Genomic DNA, 20,821 nt, shown 5'->3' with positions numbered 1-20,821 from the left:
CCCTTATAACCCGCCTTTTAAATAATGTATTTTGAATGCCATATAGCCTGAAATCTAAGTTACAACGAACATAATTTATATTCCAATTTTCATCGAAATCCGTTCATCCATTATCGCGTGAAAAGGTAACAAACATACAGACAGACAGACATAAAAACAAAATTTTCAAAAAAGCGATTTTCGGTTTCAGAGTGGTTAATTATATATGTTAGGACCAATTATTTTTGGAAAATCGAAAATTACCAGAAAAATTTCGCATACACATTTCTTATTAGTATAGATTTCGCTTCATATGAAAGCCACAAACTATAATTTATTTACAAATTCAAATTTTCCGTAGCGTTTACAAACACCATATAGTTCTTTATGCTCGACCATGCCGAAATGTAGTAATTATACACCTGGTAGCAGCCCTTTAATGGACCTCATTAAAGTACACCCATTCATTAAAGTTCAGGTGTTCCACCAATCAGAAAATACCATTGTACCAATATGAAAGCGCAATTATCGATTATTTTCGGATATGCAATCGAAAGACTAGACTCTCTAGATTATATCAAGGTCAATGTCGACATTTCTTTTTCGGAAAAAATCAATACTTTCGCGTCTGCGCACATCTCACAATTTACGAGGTATTGCACAAGGTCAGTTCCGCTCCTCAGTCAGATAAGAATAACATGAATACTTATGAATAATTTCAAGTTAGAAATATGGTCGAGCATAAAAAGTCGTATGAAACTTGACTATAATGGTAATTAAGACGCTGGCATGAAAATTATGAAACTCGCTTGCGCTCGTTTCATAAACATACTCGCGTCTTAATTACTACCATTATAGTCTCGTTGCATAATATACTATTTTAGAGTATAGCAACTTGTAATGTTGATTTTCTCTATAAATTGTAAAACTTTCCTTAATTTACAGGTATTGTAGAACGGTATTTTCCCAGTCCGAAACATTTATTGTTACTCGTTTCTAATGTATTATACAGATTTTTTTAACCTGTGCAACCTACTCCTAGAAAACAAAATATAACATAGCTAAAAAAAATTTTATTTCTTTTTATTTAACTAGCTAGCTAGTGAGTACAAATTATATTTATAAAACAAAAATCCATGTTGAATCTTTCGTACACTACTTCGTACTTGAATATAAATCACACAATCACACACTATTTAACACTACATTTCAGCACTTTTCAACAATCGAACGCACCCACGCAACAGGTAGCGAAGTTCGAAATGACGCCGAGATCTAGTAGGCTCTTAGGATGGTGTGAAGAAGCACCGAAACAGCTGTATGCCGCATATGCTTACACAATTAACACGAGTAAGATCGCCATTTAATCAATTATTTAAAAACAAAAATGTTTCTAGCCACTACCGTAAGAGCCAGGCTCGTGTACGGTGTGGTCTTAGTCAATAATATAACATGAAATTTACAAGGACAGTTTACTAAATACAGTAAGTAACTTAATTCAAACCAATAAATACAACACAAGAGAAGAATAAAGAAGAAAGAGAAAAAGAGAGAAAAATACACATTTAATATAAATTGACAATCCGACAGAAGCCAGTGATATTCAATAAAAACATGAATATAGTCGACAGAAATAAAGGGTAAAAAAATATGCATTTGTTAATATTATATATCATGGATAATTTTACAAATTTCTTTTTTAAAAGGCGCAGTTTTAAAATATTTGAAATTTGGAAAATTGTTTGTAATTTTATTATAAAGTCTTGGGCCGAAACTAGCACCATGTTTAAGAGCTGCACTTGTATGACATTTAGGCTCAATTAATGGGAAAGTAGACTTTTGTCTTCGAGTACGATATTGAATATAATATTTCTAAAAACAGATTGAAAAATTGTAAATTTTAAAGTAATAAATATGTTATTTATTTAAATCTAGGCCACTGACTCATCTCAACTCGTGTGTATGTAGGCCTATATATTTATTAACACTGCGATTGGATATACACCCGGTAGCAGTGATACATAATTTACAACACAGCAAAAACATTACAATAATTGTGGTAATAAAATTACAATAATTACAGCAATAAAAATTGAATTAAAAGCAAATTTAATTCTAACTATAAATAAATGCCATAAACCTAGGACTAAAAATAAAAGAAGAAGTACACGAGGAAAAAAGGAATATGCCTTCCATCAGTTTTTATAAGGACAAATACCATCTGGAATCCATCGTCATTACGGGACTAATGATAGGAGCCCGTGGGACCATACCCCGGTTCCTAGTCGACGTCTGTAAATCTTTTGGCCTGCATAAAAGTATTTTAAGAGATCTAACACTTGCAGCACTCAAAGGCTCAATAGCTATTTTCAGGCATCATACATATGGACCATGACTAATTCGCATCTCCTTGACGTTACTTCGTTTAACATCATGTGTTTCAATATAATTCAAATTGTTATTTTTCACTCTAACAACAATGTATCATTAAGCCTCAAGGCATTTACTGTATTGTATCATGGTACTCTTTGTCGACGGCAACCTGTAGTGGTTACAGGAAGAAATTAAATCTAATCTAACGCCTACTATAAGCAAAAGTAAACTTATAAGTTAATAAGTAGTTCTATTAAATCTAACTATTATCAACTTAAGCAATTACAACTTACTATAATTAATTACAATTCTTCGTCTTCTTTCTTCTTCTTCTTTTCTATAGGCATAAGCCTGTTTGTTTACACACACTACGTCAATGATGATTACGTCTCATTCCATCTCTTGAGAGGTCTGCCCATTTCTCTTTTTCCTCTAGGGCATAGGTTCTTTGCTGCCTTAATAAGTCTCGTGTTGTCAGTTCTATCCACATGGGAGCTCCATTCCCTTTTCTTCGTTGTGATGAAAGTCTCTATAATATTACATTCCTTCCTAACATCCTGGTTCCTAACTCTGTCAAATCTTGTTTTGCTTACTATGGTTCTTAAAGTATTCATTTCTGCTGTTCTCATGAGTCGTTTCGTTTGGCTAGTATCTGCTCTTGTATCCGCTCCATATGTCATTATTGGTCGTACACATGTTTTATAAATTTTTACTTCACTTTCTGTGTTTAGATATTTGTTTTTCCAGGTGACATCTCGTAAGTATCCTGATATTCTCGATGCTTTAAAAACCTGAGTTCTTACTTAATCAATCTACGAGAACTAGAAATGTGTATTCCAAGATATTTAAAATCCATATCTTGTTGTATAATTTTCCCATTAACTTCCAGCTTACATCTTATTGGGTTCTTAGATATACACATACATTTAGTTTTATTTGTAGAAATTTCCATATTAAATTTTTCTGCTGTTGTCGCGAATCGATGAAGTAATCGTTGAAGTTCATCCTCTGTTCTGGCAACCAGAACTGCGTCATCAGCATAACATACTATGTTAAAATTTTTATTTCCCATCTGGTAACCAGGGAGACACTTTACATTTTGTATAATTTTATCCATTATCAGATTAAACAATAAAGGACTTAGGAAATCTCCTTGTTTTATTCCTTTTGCACGTTTAATTCCTTCCGTAAATTTCCCATTTATAGAAATCTTGGTTTCAGTATTTGTATTTATATCCGTTATCAAATTTATTACCGTTCTTGGTATTTCTTTCTCTTGCAAGATTTCTACTATATCTTCTAATTTAGCTCTATCAAAGGCTTTTGTCAAATCTATAAAACATAGAAAAGCAGGCGTTGTATATTCAATTGCCTTTTCTACTATTTGCCTTATTATAAATATTGCATCTGTTGTGCTTCTATTCGGTCTGAATCCTTGTTGTTCATCACTAATACATATATATGACAGAAGTTTTCTGTGTAATGTTTTCGTTAGTAACTTTAACACAGAAGGAAGGATAGTAATTCCTCTATAATTCTCTGGGTCGTCCCTATTTCCTTTTTTGTATATAGGTATAGTAACACTTGTTTTCCATTCATTGGGGATTTTCTGATTTTTTCGTATAATATTAAATAATTTAGTTATTTCCTCTATTAGTTTCTTTCCCCCATATTTTAGGAATTCGTTCTTTATCTCATCTATTCCTGGTGCCTTTCTTCCTTTTAGTTCCTTTATAACCACTTGAACTTCTTCTTCTGTTATTTGAAATTCTTCATTTTCTTCCTTTATTATTTCTTCTGTAATTTGTGTCTCCTGGTTATCATTGTCAAGTATAATGTCATCAGAATGGAGATGTGTGAAATGCTGTTTCCATGTCGATTCATTGATTTTATTTATTTTTATTGTTTCATTTATTTCTTAACATTCGCCAAACATTTTTTGCGCACCATATAAATCCGACTCCATTCCTTTTGTAAATGCTTCCCAATGGGATTCTTTTATTTGTCTTATTCTTATGTTAGTTTCATTTCTAATTTTCTTATATATCTCTCTATCTTCTATTTTTTGTGTACTCCTAAATTTAATAAAAGCTTGCTTCTTTTGTTGAGCTAATTGTTTAGCTTCTTCTGTAAACCATGGCGTTTTATACCCTTCTGAAGGAGGACAAACTCTCACCTTCGTCTTTCATAGTGTCTCCTCAGCTGCGTTTAAAATGTTGTTTCTTATCTTATTCCATGCTGTTTCCTCGTTATCATTAATATCTATTTTATTTTCTTCGATTTTATATGCTAAACGTCTAATTGACGCATGGTCCATTGATTCTATGTTAAATTTATCTATATATTCTGGCTTCTGCCTTTTAATTATCTGAAGATCCCATCTTAGCTTACCAAGCAGTAGCATATATCAGTGCCTATGTCTGCCGAATTCAGTGTTCTCACATCTAATATTTCCGTAGGTTTAAACATTGTTGGTTATTACATAATCTATTACAGATTCCGTACCTCGGGAACCTCTAAAAGTGTATTTATATTTTAAGTCATGATCGAAGAATGTATTGTTAATCCTTAAATTATTTTGACAACAAAATTCCACTAGCATGTCTACATTATCATTAATTATTTCTTCATTAAAACGTTGATTAATTCCATTAATAACATTGTTTCCTATTCTAGCGTTCAAATCCCCCATTATAAGCAGTCGATCATTAGAGGAATTCTATCTAATTGATCTTGCAGATCTACATAGAATTTTGCACGTTCTAGTTTTGGTTTATTTATGTCAGGAGCATATACACTAAATATATAGAGGAGATTTCCACTTAAATTCAATTTTACTACCATCATGCTTTCATTAATATAATCTATATCGACAATATTTTGTTCATATTTACCGTGGAGTAAAATTCCAACTCGGCTTTCGCTCTCTTGTTTTTGTCTTTACCACTATATGCAAAAATGTAATTTCCTATTCTTGAGGTGCCTTTGTTTTAATTACATATCAACTTAATCAATTACATGACACAACTTACAGTCTATACAACACTAGAAAGGTATTGACAGTTCTCTCTCGCACAAGCGGAAAGGGAGCAACGTTGTGAAGTTGTGCTGTAATGCAGTGCAGCTCATTGCGCCGCCTGTCTGTCGTGTTGGAACTAAGCAGCTGACACGAAATCGTAAACTGATAAATTTGTATCATATGGTAGTCTTTGATCAGACTAATATAATATTAATATTAATAATAATAATAATAATAATAATAATAATAATAATAATAATAAACGTATGAATGAATGAGAATATGGTACATAGTGTGTTAACGATAATTTCTCTCCATTAATATCTTATGACAATTGATTTTTTTTTATAATTGAAACCTAAACCTTTTAATAATAATAATAATAATAATAATAATAATAATAATAATAATAATAATAATAGACGTATGAATGAATATGAATATGGTACATAGTGTGTTAACGATAATTTCTCTCCATTAATATCTTACGACAATTGATTTTTTATACTTGAAACCTAAACTTTTTAATAATAATAATAATGATAATAATAATAATAATAATAATAATAATAATAATAATAATAATAATAATAAACGTATGAATGAATGCGAATATGTTACATAGTGTGTTAACGATAATTTCTCTCCATTAATATCTTACGACAATTGATTTTTTTTACAGTTGAAACCTAAACTTTTTAATAATAATAATAATAATAATAATAATAATAATAATAATGGCTTTATTTAACCAAGCAGAGTTAAGGCCGTAAGGCCTTCTCTTACATTCAACCAGGATTAAAACTTGCTTACATAGTTAAACATAAAACTGGATCGGAATTAAGTAATTACATACTGATACAATCTAGGTACATAATGAGATCAAAAGAGGTAGTTACATAAAATTTACCTCATAAAATAAAAATAAACATAGTGGAATACATATTAATTTGTTAGAATCAAATACGAATCACATAAAAATAGAAGCCGATAATTCAATAAAAAAATGTACACAGTAAAAATAAAAATAAACACATTAGTATACATATTATTATTATATTACAATTAAGTAGGATTTACATAATTAAACCAGAAACCGACAACTGAATAAAATGTACACAAAAATAGATTAATAATAAAAAATCAACACAGTGGAATACATATTGGCGTTAAGTGATAAATAAACACGATTTAGATAATAAAAACAAGAAACAAAAAAAAATGAAATAAAAATAAATACAATGGAACACATTCCATTAAATATTTGCAACGCGTTAGGTCTGGCAACTCATCAAAAGATATTTTTCTAATTTACATTTAAAGGAAATTAAAGTTCGGCAGCCCTAGACTTCAGGCGGCAGAGAATTCCAGTGATGAGAAGTAGCAACAGTGAAAGATGAAGAATAAAGAGATGATGTGTGGAGTGGTATTTCTAGCGTGTTATCATATTGTGACCGAGTATTTAAGTTATGATACCGAGAAAGACTGTGGAATCGGACAGATAGGTAAGAGGGAGAAGAGGTGTGCAAAATTCGGTATAAGAGAGAAAGGGAATGTAACTTTCTCCTCTCATTTAACCTGAGCCACGATAAGTTATCGAAAGAAGGCGAAATGTGATCGTAGTAGCGGACATTACAATCCACCCTGAGATCACTGAATAAAGCGTCACAATAATCGAAATGAGGCATAATAAGAGTCTGTAAAATCGTCTGCTGTAATTTAGCTGGATAAGACAGTTTGCAGAGAAGAAACATTGCCGTGGAAAAGATCCGCTTCTCGAAGCGAAGTTTGCAGCTTTTTTAACGTCAGATGCTTGTCCCATCGGTAATATAAATATATATACCGCCGGATTGCATTCTCCTGAAAGGCATCTAGATTTGTCACCCGTTTTTCCACTTTCCTTTTCATTCCCGGGGTTTCAAGTCGGGAAGGTCCATCATCTTGCTTATTCAACTTAAATTTCTGCATTCCTATTTTAATGATGGTGTTCTTTCCTATTTTGAGAGCCTCTGCAGTACTATTTGCCACCTGTTGTACAGGAATAAGAGGCCCGCCATTTTCTCTTCTCTCTCCAAATAGTCCCGCACTTTACAAACCATTTCTCTCGCCTGACCTGTAAGGCTGGCCGTCCACTGGAACCGAATTCGGCCGAATAACAACTCGGCCGTTTACGGACGTACACGGCCGAATGATCCCACAACAAGAGAATGCATTGGCTCGCGTCCATTACACTCGCCCTATTCGGCCGTTTGCGGCCGAAGACGGCCGAAGACGGCCGAATGACGATTGGATTCCATTCAGATGGGATTTTCCGGTCTCATTCGGACGAACAGAGCAACACGTGGTCACTGTTTCCATAAATTTCGCCATGAACGCCGAAAAATTAATCAGATCTTTTTTTTTTTATTAAACAAGTGAACTAAAACTTTTAAGGCTTAACAAATTATTATTCATGTACTACTTACTTTATTATCACTGACAAACATTTCTCAGGTACTACAACTTCTTTGAAATTTGACCATTTTGAGATTGATGAACGAATTACATTAAAATATATTGAAATGTATCAACATTCATCCGATAGTAATCGAAAAACTTAGCACTATCTTCTAGAAGTTTATTCTGTAGGTGTAGATGATGAAACTTACCCATGGAGATAGTTGTACAACGCAGAACTGCACGCATTGTATTCCTTACCTGACATAATTAGGAACATTAAATCCAGACGTTTGAGATGGGCAGGACATGTAGCACGTATGGGCGAATTCAGAAATGCATATAGAGTGTTAGTTGGGATGCCGGAGGGGAAAAGACCTTTGGGGAGGCCGAGACGTAAATAGGAGAATAATACGAGTATTAAAGGATTTGAGGGATGTGGGATATGATGATAGAGACTGGATTAGTCTTGCACAGGATAGGGACCGATGGCGGGCTTATGTGATAGCGACAATGATCCTGTGGGTTCCTTAAAAGCCATTTGTATATATGTCTGTTTTTTTTTTTAGATGATTATTCAACGACGCTGTATCAACTACGAGGTTATTTAGCGTCGATGAGATTGGTGATAGCGAGATGGTATTTGGTGAGATGAGGCCGAGGATTCGTCATAGATTACCTGGCATTCAACTTAAGGTTGGGGAAAACCTCGGAAAAAGCCCAACCAGGTAATCAGCCCAAGCGAGGATAGAACCCGCGCCCGAGCGCAACTTCAGACCGGCAGGCAAGCGCCTCAACCGACTGAGCCACGCCTGTGGCTGTATGTAAGTATGTATGTATAAATGTATGTATGTATGCATTAAGTATAAGCATGTAGCACGAGGACATACAACCGATAATTGACGGCCGAAGTGTCGGCTCCAGTGGACGATCGATCGGCTCTTCTGCCGGTTGTCCGGCATTCGGCCGTATACGGCCTAACAAATATTCGGCCGTTCACGGTGCCAGTGGACGGCTAGGCTAAGAGGAGCACCTTTTCCGTTGCTTCTAGACCTCTTGCTATCCCTGGTAGCACTCCTTTCTCCCTCAGCCTGTGGTTCGTTTCCTTGCCGCTAACTGCAGGAGTGATGCCTAGCATCTGGGTTCAAAAAGTTCCCGGAATTTTACTACCATTTTTCGTATTAATATATAACAAGGGATATTATACATTTGTTTTGTTGGCAACATTCATGATGTCATTTCCTTAAAGTTTGTTGATAATGACGATTGTTGGTTTTGAGTTGTAGGCAATTGTTTATCATAGTGTTTTGTTTGTTCGTGGCATTTTGTAATTATTTCCACAGAGCAACGGACAAACATCAAGTTCTGTGTTTTGTTACACAAAACTCCTGCAGAGACATTAAGATTGTTGGAAGAAGCATATGGCGAAGCAGCAATGAAAGAAACTCAAGTGTATGCCTGGCATAAACGCTTTTCTGGTGGCCGCGATAGCATCAAAGATGACGTACGCAGCGGCCGACCAACAACTGCAACAAATGAAGCAATCGCTCAGCGTGTGCGTAATGTTATGAGGGACGACCGACGTAAAACCATAAAAGAGATAACAGCAGAGATCGGAATATCAGTCGGAAGTGTACACAATGTTCTTCACAAGCATCTCAACATGCATTACGTGTCTCAGAAGTTAGTTCCGAAAATGTTGTCGGCAGAACAGAAAGAAACAAGAATGACTCTTGCTGGGGACATGATCAGTATGGCTGATGAAGATGGTGATTTCTTAAACAAAATTATTGCTGGTGATGAAACTTGGTGCTACTTGTACGACCCAGTCCCTAAACGACAGTCATCTGAGAGGAAATCGAAAACATCTCGGAAGCAAAAATTTCCTAGGGACACTTCCAAAGGTAAAGTTATGTTGGAAGTTTTCTTCGACTGTCAGGGTCTCATCCACCACGAGTTCATTCCAGAAGGTCGTACTGTAACGAAAGAATTGTACGTAGAAATCCTCCGTCGCCTCCGGGAAGCAGTGAGAAGGAAATGTCCAGAGAAGTGGGTAGAAAACAACTGGTTCCTTATGCATGACAATGCACCTGCTCAACGCGCATCTTGCCAGGCACAACATAACTGCTTTGGATCACCCACCATACTCTCCTGATCTCTCACCACCTGATTACTTTCTGTTTCCCCATCTGGAAGGACAGAGATTCAATGCTGAAGAGGTTATCGCAAACGCGACGAGAGCACTAAGACGGGTTTCACAAAATGGCTTCCAGACCTGCTTCCAGAAACTCTACACGCGTTGGCAAAAGTGTGTTGTGGCGGAAGACAGCTATTTTGAAGGGAATGCTGTAGAATAGTGTTTAAGGTACGTTGTTTCTATGATAATAGCAAATTCCGGGAACTTTTTGAACCTAGTATGTATAAGTGAAACACATGGACACTGTACCGGCTATTTCATATGAAATCGATCAGTAAAAAACTTCGCAATTTTTTATACTCTAATTTTTTCCCTACTTATACAAGGTGCTGAGGAGAGTGCATTTTCAAAAAATATGATATCGAAAGTCAAACGGTTTCCGTATTATTGAGCGACAAATTTAGCGTATTTTATAAAAAAAACAAGCCTCTTTCAGCGCTCAGAACTCTGGAACCATTTACTGCAGAACATTGAACGGGAGCTCATTTTGAAGCTGACATTTGGTAGGTTATGTTAAGAAGTAATCCTTATTTTTATTGTATACAGAGAGACTGATAATCTGATTTTACTTACTTTTAGGCATTTTGCCAATTTGTAACAATGTAAAAAAAATCTTGAGAAAAAAACCTTGCATTATTAAGAGGGATTCGGCATTCTTGGTTAGTGGTACAGCAATAAGTTTCGAGGGTATTAAATAGATTATTTTCACGCGCCTAGACTTGAACGGCGCCATACAATTTTATGTTTTACTGCTAATATGTGAATGTTGACACTTCGGACATTTGTACCCTAGTGGCATTGTTGCAACATTTTAATATTATAGTAGTGATGAAGCATCTGAAATCAATCATACAGGAAATACTCCCTGCCTGTGAACATTCTGATCGGAAGTGACGGAACTCAATGGAGTAAAACACTACCACCTTCTAACCGGGTGCTACTCACAATATTAGAAAATTTTCTCCAGGTGTCGTAAGAGGAATATTCGTCAGTATACCGAAGCATGGATGGAGTTACTTCATCACAACTAATAATGTAGCATATTGTATACTGTACAAATCTGGAAGGACGAAGTTTAGCAGCCATAAGAAACAAACTTGGCGCGATGTGACAACCTTGAACTTATAAGACCACATATGAAGCACAGAGTCAACAATCCAAACTAGAACATGAATGTCCTTCAAGCATTTGCCCGGTGAAGACTCAAACGGTCTCAGGAGGTGGATATGGATTTCATGCAAGAATAATGCCAAAAAGAAGATGCTTTTTGCGCCTATGTGACTTAGAAAAAAAAATTGCTCAGTGTTGTTCAAAATGTTCTAAGAATGTGCGCAATGAGCAAAGTGTTCTTGTTTGGGAAGACTGTTTTCAGTAAAGGACATTGGACTTCACTTTATGTAATAATAATCCGAGGCACGACAGTCCATGAAGGACCATGACCGACCAGCAGGCTGCTGAACTCACGTCCATATACCGAAGAAGAGGTGGACGATCATCCAACCAGAATGACAGTATCGTGGGGTTAGCACGATGATTCCCCCAGCCGTTACAGCTGGCTGTCATAACTGGATTTCGCTACTTATCATAGCTCCCCAAGTGCATCACAATTCTGGGTGGGCATCGGTCCCATACACTGGCCGAAATTTAAAGAGAAAATTTGTTCCCTCATGAGGAATCGAACCAGCGCGCATTTCGTAACGCGAGTCCTAAGCAGGATGCCTTAGACCACGACGACACAGCGCAGGACCACTTTATATAATGGAACTATAATTTCAGAACTTGTGCATATAGAGAAATGTTTATCATATTTAGCTGCTGAAAACATATACATAGTGTATAATTATTCTATTATAGCACTATATTGAATAACTAACTGAATAAAAATACCACAACATTGAAATTTAACTTAAAACATAAGAATATCCATTGATTTTATAATGGGGGCCTTTGAGGCTCCCATTATGCATTGATGTAAGTCCAAGAGGCCATCCATCCTAGGGTTAATTGTATATTTCATTTTGAAAATGTGATTTATAGGTTGCAATGAAAATGAATTTGAAATAAGCACAGTTACACTGAGGAAAACGTACAAAACCAATAGAAGTTCTGTGATAAATGTTACCCCATATTAATAGACGTCTTGAACCAGTCGGCATGCGGGTCCCTGTTCATCAGCATATCCGGCAAAACCGTCTTCAGGCTGTAGTACATGTCCAACGAGTGCTTGGTCCTCTCCAGGCTGTTCTTGCAGCGTATGATCCACCGCTCCAGTCTGGCGTCATCTGTTGAGGCATTTAAAACAATGTATTAGAACCATTAAATATTTCATACATTTCTGCTTGTACGGCTTAATTCCATAATAATAAACCGAGCGTTAGACATTCGTTCTTGTTACAGTGATGAACTGTGTAGTAACATAATATTTATAACATTTATATCTGGGCATTAAAGCATAGGATGAAAATAAATGGTTTTAAAAGTAAATCTATAACATTTTGTAAAACCCGAGAGGAAACTAGTCTTAATTACAAATTCAGTGGTGTTGTAATTCCGCAAGAACAATGTTGTAAATATCTAGGAGTGTATTTAAACTCCAAACTTTCTTGGGGAGTGCATGTTGATAATGTTACAGGCAAAGCATGGAGGGCACTTCACTTTATTATGAGAATCTTGAGAAAAGTTAGCCCCAAATCGAGGGAAATAGCATATCTAACGTTAGTGCGACCGTTAATGGAATACGGAACTACGTGTTGGGATCCCTATAGAATATATCAGATAAATTCCTTAGAAAGAATCCAGTATATGGCAGCTAAATTTGTTAAAGGTAAAAGAGAAGATGGAAACGATACGATAAAACAACTTAAATGGGAAACTTTGGAAAACAGACGTAGGAAAACTAGAATAACATCATTGTATAGAGCACATCTAGGTCAGAAAGCATGGGTAGACATAACGGCTCGGTTAGAAAAGCCAACGTACTATGGTAGGAACGATCATGATTTTAAAATCAAATGTAGGAAACAGAAAACGGATGTAGCTAAATTCTCATTTTTAAATAGAACTATAAATGATTGGAATGACCTACCTGCAGCTGTCTTTGAGGGCTGTCCTTCCTTAAGGAGATTCAAAAATAACTTAAAGAGTTGTGTATAAAGTGAAAATTAAAATTAAGGTGACAGTCAACATTTAATTTTTTTAAGGTGACATGTATTTATCTAGCCTGACGAGTTTACTTCCTTGGTTTGAATTGTAAATTATTTAAAAATAGCGTGTAAGAGGGCCTTAGACTAGAAATGTTTAGTTTAAATGTAGTTCTGTTTGTAAGTATGCATAAGGTTGTAATTATTTGACTTATTTGAACTGTTGTATCAGTGAAGCGAGGTGAGTCAGTGAAGTTATGGTTTTACAGTGCAGTGAACAGTTCCGATCAGTGATAATTTATAGCGTCAATGAAATGTGTTCTATAGTGTCAGTGAAATGTGTTACAGAGTGTCAGTGAAATGTGTGCTAAAGTGTCAGTGAAATGCGTCATAGTGCCACTACAGGGAATGAGATGAGAGTAAAGTGAAAGATTATTGAGACTTATGTAGGACCTATACATAATCATGTAGGTTGTGTTGTAAAATTAGGTGTTTTATTTTATGTTTTATTATTATTGTGTTAAATTGTATTGTGTATTCTTATTGTATTGTGTATAAAATTGTATATGTGTTGTAAATTGTATTGTGTATTGTAAATTTTATTGTGTATTGCTTATCATTTTATTGTGTATTATTTATATAGTGTATACCACTGCCACCGGGTGCTTGCCCACTTGCAGTGTAAATAAATACATACATACAACATCATAGATGTTTATCATTTAAAAACTTTGCAGCGTTTAACTAACCTCTCCATAGTACAACTACAAAACTTGCTTTAAAATGTAATATAAATGTTGTAGGTAAATGTTTTTTTTTTTCCTCCACACAGGAGTCATTTTCTTTTTGCAACATCTGATAGATGTTACTGGATGTAAATGTAATTATTATAAACGGAGAACACAATCACGATAATGCAAGAACTGTATCAAGTTTTCTAGTCATAAAAATAATAATAATAATAATAATAATAATAATAATAATAATAATAATAATCTCTAATAATTAATGTATCAATCTTTGCGTCTGTAACAGTTGCGCAGCATGATTATTCGTTTTATTATATTTTCTGTGACGTTATCTCTGTACTAATATTGTTATTAATCTACTGCTATATCAATAATATTTTGTAAAATGTTTCTACATTGTCGCAGTATATAGGCGGAACACTATGTATGGACCTATCATATTATGTACGTGGTAAATCAAATATTGAATAATTATAAATTAGTAATAATAACTGTATATCGAAGTTTTTCATATTATTTTATTTATAACTTCATGTTCCTGTTTTGGTACGTTCCATTGACTGTTCCATTAAACGTTTGTCATAAACGCAGAAAATAAAGCCTTATTTTTACCGTGTGAGCAAAACATATGTGTATCTTATCTGTCGCCTTCCATACAAGATAAGACATGTCGGTGAGATGACCTTGTACTGTGCTTCTATTTATTACGAGCGTATCACGACTGATCGTATCTCACTCGAGGGTGCGTCACTCGACCGAGTTCAAGCGAGCGATTTAACTCCAATGCAGCACTCTGATAGATATGGTATAATTGACGATAACGTGAAGAATAGTAAAGCTCAAAGATCGACTTAAGTACGCGTTTGTTTCTCTTTGAATCAGTATTTCATCTGGTTTACTCACCGCAGTCATTGGGCAGGTGGGGTTGATGTTCCAGCCATTCTCTTATCACCCGTACTGCCTGTTTCACCCCTTGCTCGTCCAGCCCAAACTCTTCCCTTACGTGTTGCAGTACCTCCTTAGACGGGGGTGGAAGGACCATGGCTACAATATATAAAGTGAATACCACCATTAATTTTATGAGAACTCCTTACATTTCGAGTGATAGTCCACATACTACCTATACTGCTACCGCTACTTAATTAATTACTTACTGGCTTTTAAGGAACCCGGAGGTTCATTGCCGCCCTCACATAAGCCCACTATCGGTCCCTATCCTGTGCAAGATTAATCCAGTCTCTATCATCATACCCCACCTCCCTCAAATCCATTTTAATATTATCTTCCCATTTGCGTCTCGGCCTCACCAAAGGTATTTTCCCTCCGGCCTCCCAACAACACTCTATATGCATTTCAGGATTCGCCCATACGTGCTACATGCCCTGCCCATCTCAAACGTCTGGATTTAATGCTCCTAATTATGTCAGGTGAAGAATACAATGCGTGCAGCTCTGCGTTGTGTAACTTTCTCCATTCTCCTGTAACTTCATCCCTCTTAGCCCTAAATATTTCGCTAAGAAACTTTTTCTCAAACACCCTTAATCTCTGTTCCACTCTCAAAGTAAGAGTCTAAGTTTCACAACCATACAGAACAACCTGTAATATAACTGTTTTATAAATTCTAACTTTCAGATTTGTTGACAGCAGACTGGATGATAAAACCTTCTCAACCGAATAATAACACTTATTCTGCGTTTAATTTCCTCCCGAGTGTCATTTATATTTGTTACTGTTGCTACTACTATTACGTTCACTAATAACGATATTACTATAGCTACTACTACTAATTTTTGTTAGAAAAAATTGAAATTAAGTAACGTAATGAGAATGAGACTGTCAATGTAGAATTTGGTCGATGATCAATTGTTGCAATGAGACTATTTTGTGTGTGAAAATAACGAGTAAAAGTGAGATGTGTGTGTCACAGTTAACACTTTTAGCACCCATATAAGCGTACGCGGATTATTTACTTGAAGTGACAACAAATAACATTAGAACTTGTGGATTGGAGGAACAGTATCTAATGTGTAGTGTATTTTCACAGAGAGTGCCTCAAATTGGTAACCGAAATATGCCAAATATTAATTACAACATAATAAAATTTTGATTATACAGAGTGTCCCAAATTGATGTATACCCTCTTTGAAATACTATTTCACAGCAAAGAAATAAGATATAAACACGATTATTGCGGTTATGATTCAGAAGGCAGTGGAGAACAAGGAAACGTGTTCATCTGTTTATAAACAAACATAGCGGTGCAATTATCGTTCGATGAATGTAAGTGGATACTGAAATGTTATTGGAAAGTGGAGAATGTTGTTGAGGTTCAACGACGTTCGAGGGTTGAATTTGGAACAAAACCACCAACAAGGTTAACTATCACAAGACAAGTTTGAAGTCGACGGAACGGTGCAAGATGTGTTGAAAGGGCGATGCTGAAGAAAGAGAAGTTCCACCGATAACGAGTGTGTTGATGCAGTCATGCAGGCTTTTGCACAATCCCCAAAGAAAACATGTCATCATGTGCCCGAAGTTCAACGTTTCTTTTTTATTTATGTATTTATTTATTTATTTACTTATTTATTTATTTATTTATTTATTTATTTATTTATTTATTTATTTATTTATTTATTTATTTATTTATTTATTTATTTATTTATTTATTTATTTATTCTGTTCTAGTTAAGGTCATTAGGCGTTCTCTTCCACGCCGCCAGAAATACAAATAAAATAAAAAAAAAATCAAATTATGAAAAAAGTAGAACCCAACGAAAATATGATTCCTTTTCCTCTTTCTGCTCAGTTTCAGCATCGAATCATTATATAATTTATATTGAAAGATTTTTTACCAGTTGACCGCTGTACACCCACTTATATCATACCCAATTTTTTTTATATGACTTGGAAAACTATATCTAACAAATTCAGAACATATTATATTATTAATTCTTATTTTATACACAGAATACAGATACAATATAAATTTGCAGTAAGTCATTTTTAACATAAAGTCTAATATTCTGAGAGACGTATAGGCTTAACAGTATTTTGGAAATTAAGAGATTATAAAGCTGATTGTTGGTATCGTGAAGACAAGAAAATATTATATTTGTAACTGTGGATTGTCTATCATTATTCATATTACACCAATAGTATTAAAGCACGATTATTAGCACATTAAGCACCGAAATAAATTAATTTTGCTTAATATTGTTAGTAAAGTTAGTCATTGTTTCAAATATTTAAATTTCATACATATTACATTACAATAAATTATAAAATTCCAAGTAAACGAGAAATATTGTTTTAAAATGAAAAAAGGCATTTATTATATAACTAGTGGCTTGTGCAGCAAATGCTACAAAACTAAGATCATTAGACGTTCAAATAAACATTTTTCAGATTTATTTTCAATGAAGAATACCAGACATTCGGAAAGTTATTTGCTTCCATAATAATGAAAGATACTCTCTCTCGAGCCAATACTGAAGAGAACCACGCATATAAATATATACACCACACCGCCATTAAATATATGAAAAAGACCAACCCCCACTTGATTAAGAATTATAAAAATATTTGATTTTTAATAATATTATTATCTTGCTTAAGTTTTATAGCTTTCAGTAACATATACTATATATACTATATAGCCACCACTCAGTAAAATATAGAAATCAAAATCTAATTTAAGTTATTCTCTACATCTACTTATATAACCCCAAAATGTTTCACTTTCATATCAGCAATATAGCATTAATATATATAATTAATTAAAAATATTCACATCATGGCAGTAACTACAATAATATTTCATTTCTAATGGTAATAATGTCATCAAACCACCTCAAGTTTTGTAGTTTTTAATATCCAATACACAGCTGTACCCAGAAAATTACACACCACAGAATCGAATCTGTAAATTATTTTTAGTAAGTTAAGTTTTAATAACCAATTTAATTTGAGCTCTAAATATGTCAGCATTCTTGCAGATCATGGCCTTCGTATAATATTGTTTACTGTAGTATGTGTTTTGTTTTATTCTGAAATGCCACACGGCCGACTTGATGCTCGCTTCGCTTCTCCTTTACAAAAAAGCGAAGGGAATATCAAGTCGGCCGTCAGTGCTATTAGCTAGTTCTTAAAACTGACGACAGATGGATTTTGGAAAATAGGAAAATTGTGTTTAAAAATTGACATTTCACTGAAAACTACTATTTTTCCGAAAAACTTTGAGTTCTAAGCTTCAAAATGAGAGGTCATTTATTAAAATCCGTCCAGCCGTTTTCCCGTAATTTCCATTACCAGTTCAAATTATATATATAGATATGGTATAATTCTATTTTTTTCCTTATTAAGCAATTCATTAGCTAATTTATTTTACTAATCTTTGTAAATTGTACTAAGGTATTTAGAAATATTTCTGAAAATTTTCCTCTTATTAATGAAGCAGTTTATTAGCTAATTCATTTTATTAGACTTTATAAATTGTATTGATACACTCAAATTATGGATTTCCCTGAAAAATGTGCCTCATTAATGAATTTATTAGGTAATTGGTTTCACTAAGGTTACACTGATATAATTATAAATTTGTTCTCAAGTTTTCTCCTTATTTAGCCCATTTATTTAATCAAACTTTATAAATTACTCTGATATAATCATAAATTATTCTAAAAATTTGTCTCTTATTGAACAATTTATTATCTAATTGATGTTACTAGGGTTTATGAATTATTGTATTGACATAATTATAAATTCTCATGGAAATTTTTCCAATATCAAGCTATTTTTTTGCTAGCTTTATAAATTATTCTAGTGCTATAATATAAAAAGGAAAACATTTCCCCTATTGATAATTATTAAGCTTATTGATTTTTCTAAGTTAGATATTAAATTTTACTAATTATATTATCACTCACCTAGTATTCTGGTCGATATGTGAAATAATTACTGCTCAAAACACATATTTATTGTAACACACAACCACACGAAAACTGTACAAGCACAGTTCAAAAACGGATCAGGATACAGAAATAAATTTTGTCTGGAAAATATCTTCGCGCAATAATAACTACACACTCACAGATCACTTATAATACAGCTGTAGTACGATCACTTATTGTGGCTATGGATGACTGAGCTGTGATTGTGTTGTAATCAGAATCACGAACCACGCCGTATAATTTTATTGTTTTCCTCAACCAACAATAACAGATTATGTTTAAATGATTCACATCAATCCCCTTGCAGCAAACAGTGTTGTGACAATTGAGATTACGTCACTAAAGTTCTTACAAACTGATATTACTCAGTTCTTTGTTTATTAGTATCAGGCCCAGTTTCACCAACCTTTGTTAAATATTTAACTTGTCGTTAAGGCAGTTTAACAGTAAACTTAACGGAAGAGATGTTTCATCAACTGCTAACATCATGTTAAACCCACTGTTAAAGTAACATAGTATACTCCCGCAGTTAAATCCTTAACGTCCTGTTACAGCGTCAATCATGGCTGCCAGAGACCATATGCTACAAACCGCATTATTATATCGAGATGTACTTGTAGTGAAAACAATTAGCTGCAGTCACTACTTCAGCATTTTTAATAATTCAGAATAGATACGTTCATAAATACTAAAATGATTCATCTTAATATTAGCACTGCATCCACAATAAAGAGAAGATTTGTGCTTATTAACGTAAGCATTTATGTGATTATTATTCCGTATTAATACTCTGATATAATTGCAGATTTTCAAAACTATATTTCTCTACTTCACTGATTTAACAGTTCATGTGTAATTATGACTAATGACATATAAAGATAAATTATAGATATATAAGATACTAGCCGTACCCGTGCGCTCCGCTGCAACTGTTAGAAATAAATATAAAGTAATTACATAATTAAAATAGGACGTTTGTTCCAGGGAACAACTTTTACAACAGCGAAAGATAATCTGCTTCGCTCATTACCCAATTTTTTAGCATTGCATTTATTGCATATATATTTTATGTACTTTAACACGATTCAATTGAGCATAGTTAAAATTTGAATTATAAAATAATGGATTGCTAAGCTAACGTACTATTACTGCATACTAAATCAATACACTCTCGTTGTTCGTTAATTCTCTGAGATTAAAATGAGTGTACATAAATATTATTTTAAGAAATTCAGAAAACGATTGTACAAAATAGCCTATCAAATTTTCTGTGCATAAGAAGCTATTTTAATCTTACCTGTCCTCGATTTACTCAGACGTTACTGTAATAACATTATAGTATTATGTCCATCTAGAGAAACTACACTTTCCAATGGTGAAATAATAATTAATTATACAAATCAGTTAATTTAGCTTCTGATATTACTTCATAAAAACACAGAAACATTCTCTGTAGGCTATGTTTAATAGCTTTCGATTGTTGATGTCCAAGGCCCCTGTTTCGATTGTTGTTGTTCAAGGCCCCTTATAGACGAAGTCATTTGTTCTTAATTCATTGCACCGTCTTAGATGGCGTTATTTTAATTCTAAAACTCATTTATCTCATTAAATATCAGTCCTATCAAAATTTTGTAAAGAATAAAACTTATCGGAAATCATTTTTGAAGAAACTTTTGTTACGTAACATTTTTCACAAAAATCAATAATAAGCGAGATAGTTCGATTTATTTAATTCATTCCCCCTTATAACCCCCCTTTTAAATAAAGTATTTTGAATGCCATATAGCCTAAAATCGAAGATACAACGAACTTAATTTATATTCCAATTTTCATATAAATCGGTTCAGCCATTATCGCGTGAAAAGGTAACAAACATACAGACAGACATACAAACAAAAATTTAAAAAATGCGGTTTTCGGTGTCAGGGTGGTTGATTATATATGTTAGGACCAATTATTTTTGGAAAATCGAAAATTAC

General features: G+C 33.9%; 1 protein-coding gene across 1 annotated transcript in view; it reads right to left on the bottom strand.

Annotated features, from left to right (window-relative positions):
- LOC138711689 (alpha-tocopherol transfer protein-like) overlaps nt 1-20,821 on the bottom strand; it is a 42,071-nt gene that overhangs the window by 20,152 nt on the left and 1,098 nt on the right. The window contains exons 2-3 of the mRNA XM_069842819.1: nt 14,797-14,937; nt 12,127-12,286 (exon numbers count right to left, since the gene is read on the bottom strand). Coding sequence (XP_069698920.1) covers nt 12,127-12,286; nt 14,797-14,935 — 299 coding nt within the window. The 5' untranslated portion in view covers nt 14,936-14,937. The remainder of the gene's footprint in view (nt 1-12,126; nt 12,287-14,796; nt 14,938-20,821) is intronic.

The sequence above is a fragment of the Periplaneta americana genome, chromosome 13, assembly GCF_040183065.1.
Source record: "Periplaneta americana isolate PAMFEO1 chromosome 13, P.americana_PAMFEO1_priV1, whole genome shotgun sequence".
NCBI classification, from domain to species: domain Eukaryota; kingdom Metazoa; phylum Arthropoda; class Insecta; order Blattodea; family Blattidae; genus Periplaneta; species Periplaneta americana.
This window is presented reverse-complemented; position numbering and strand designations above follow the sequence as displayed.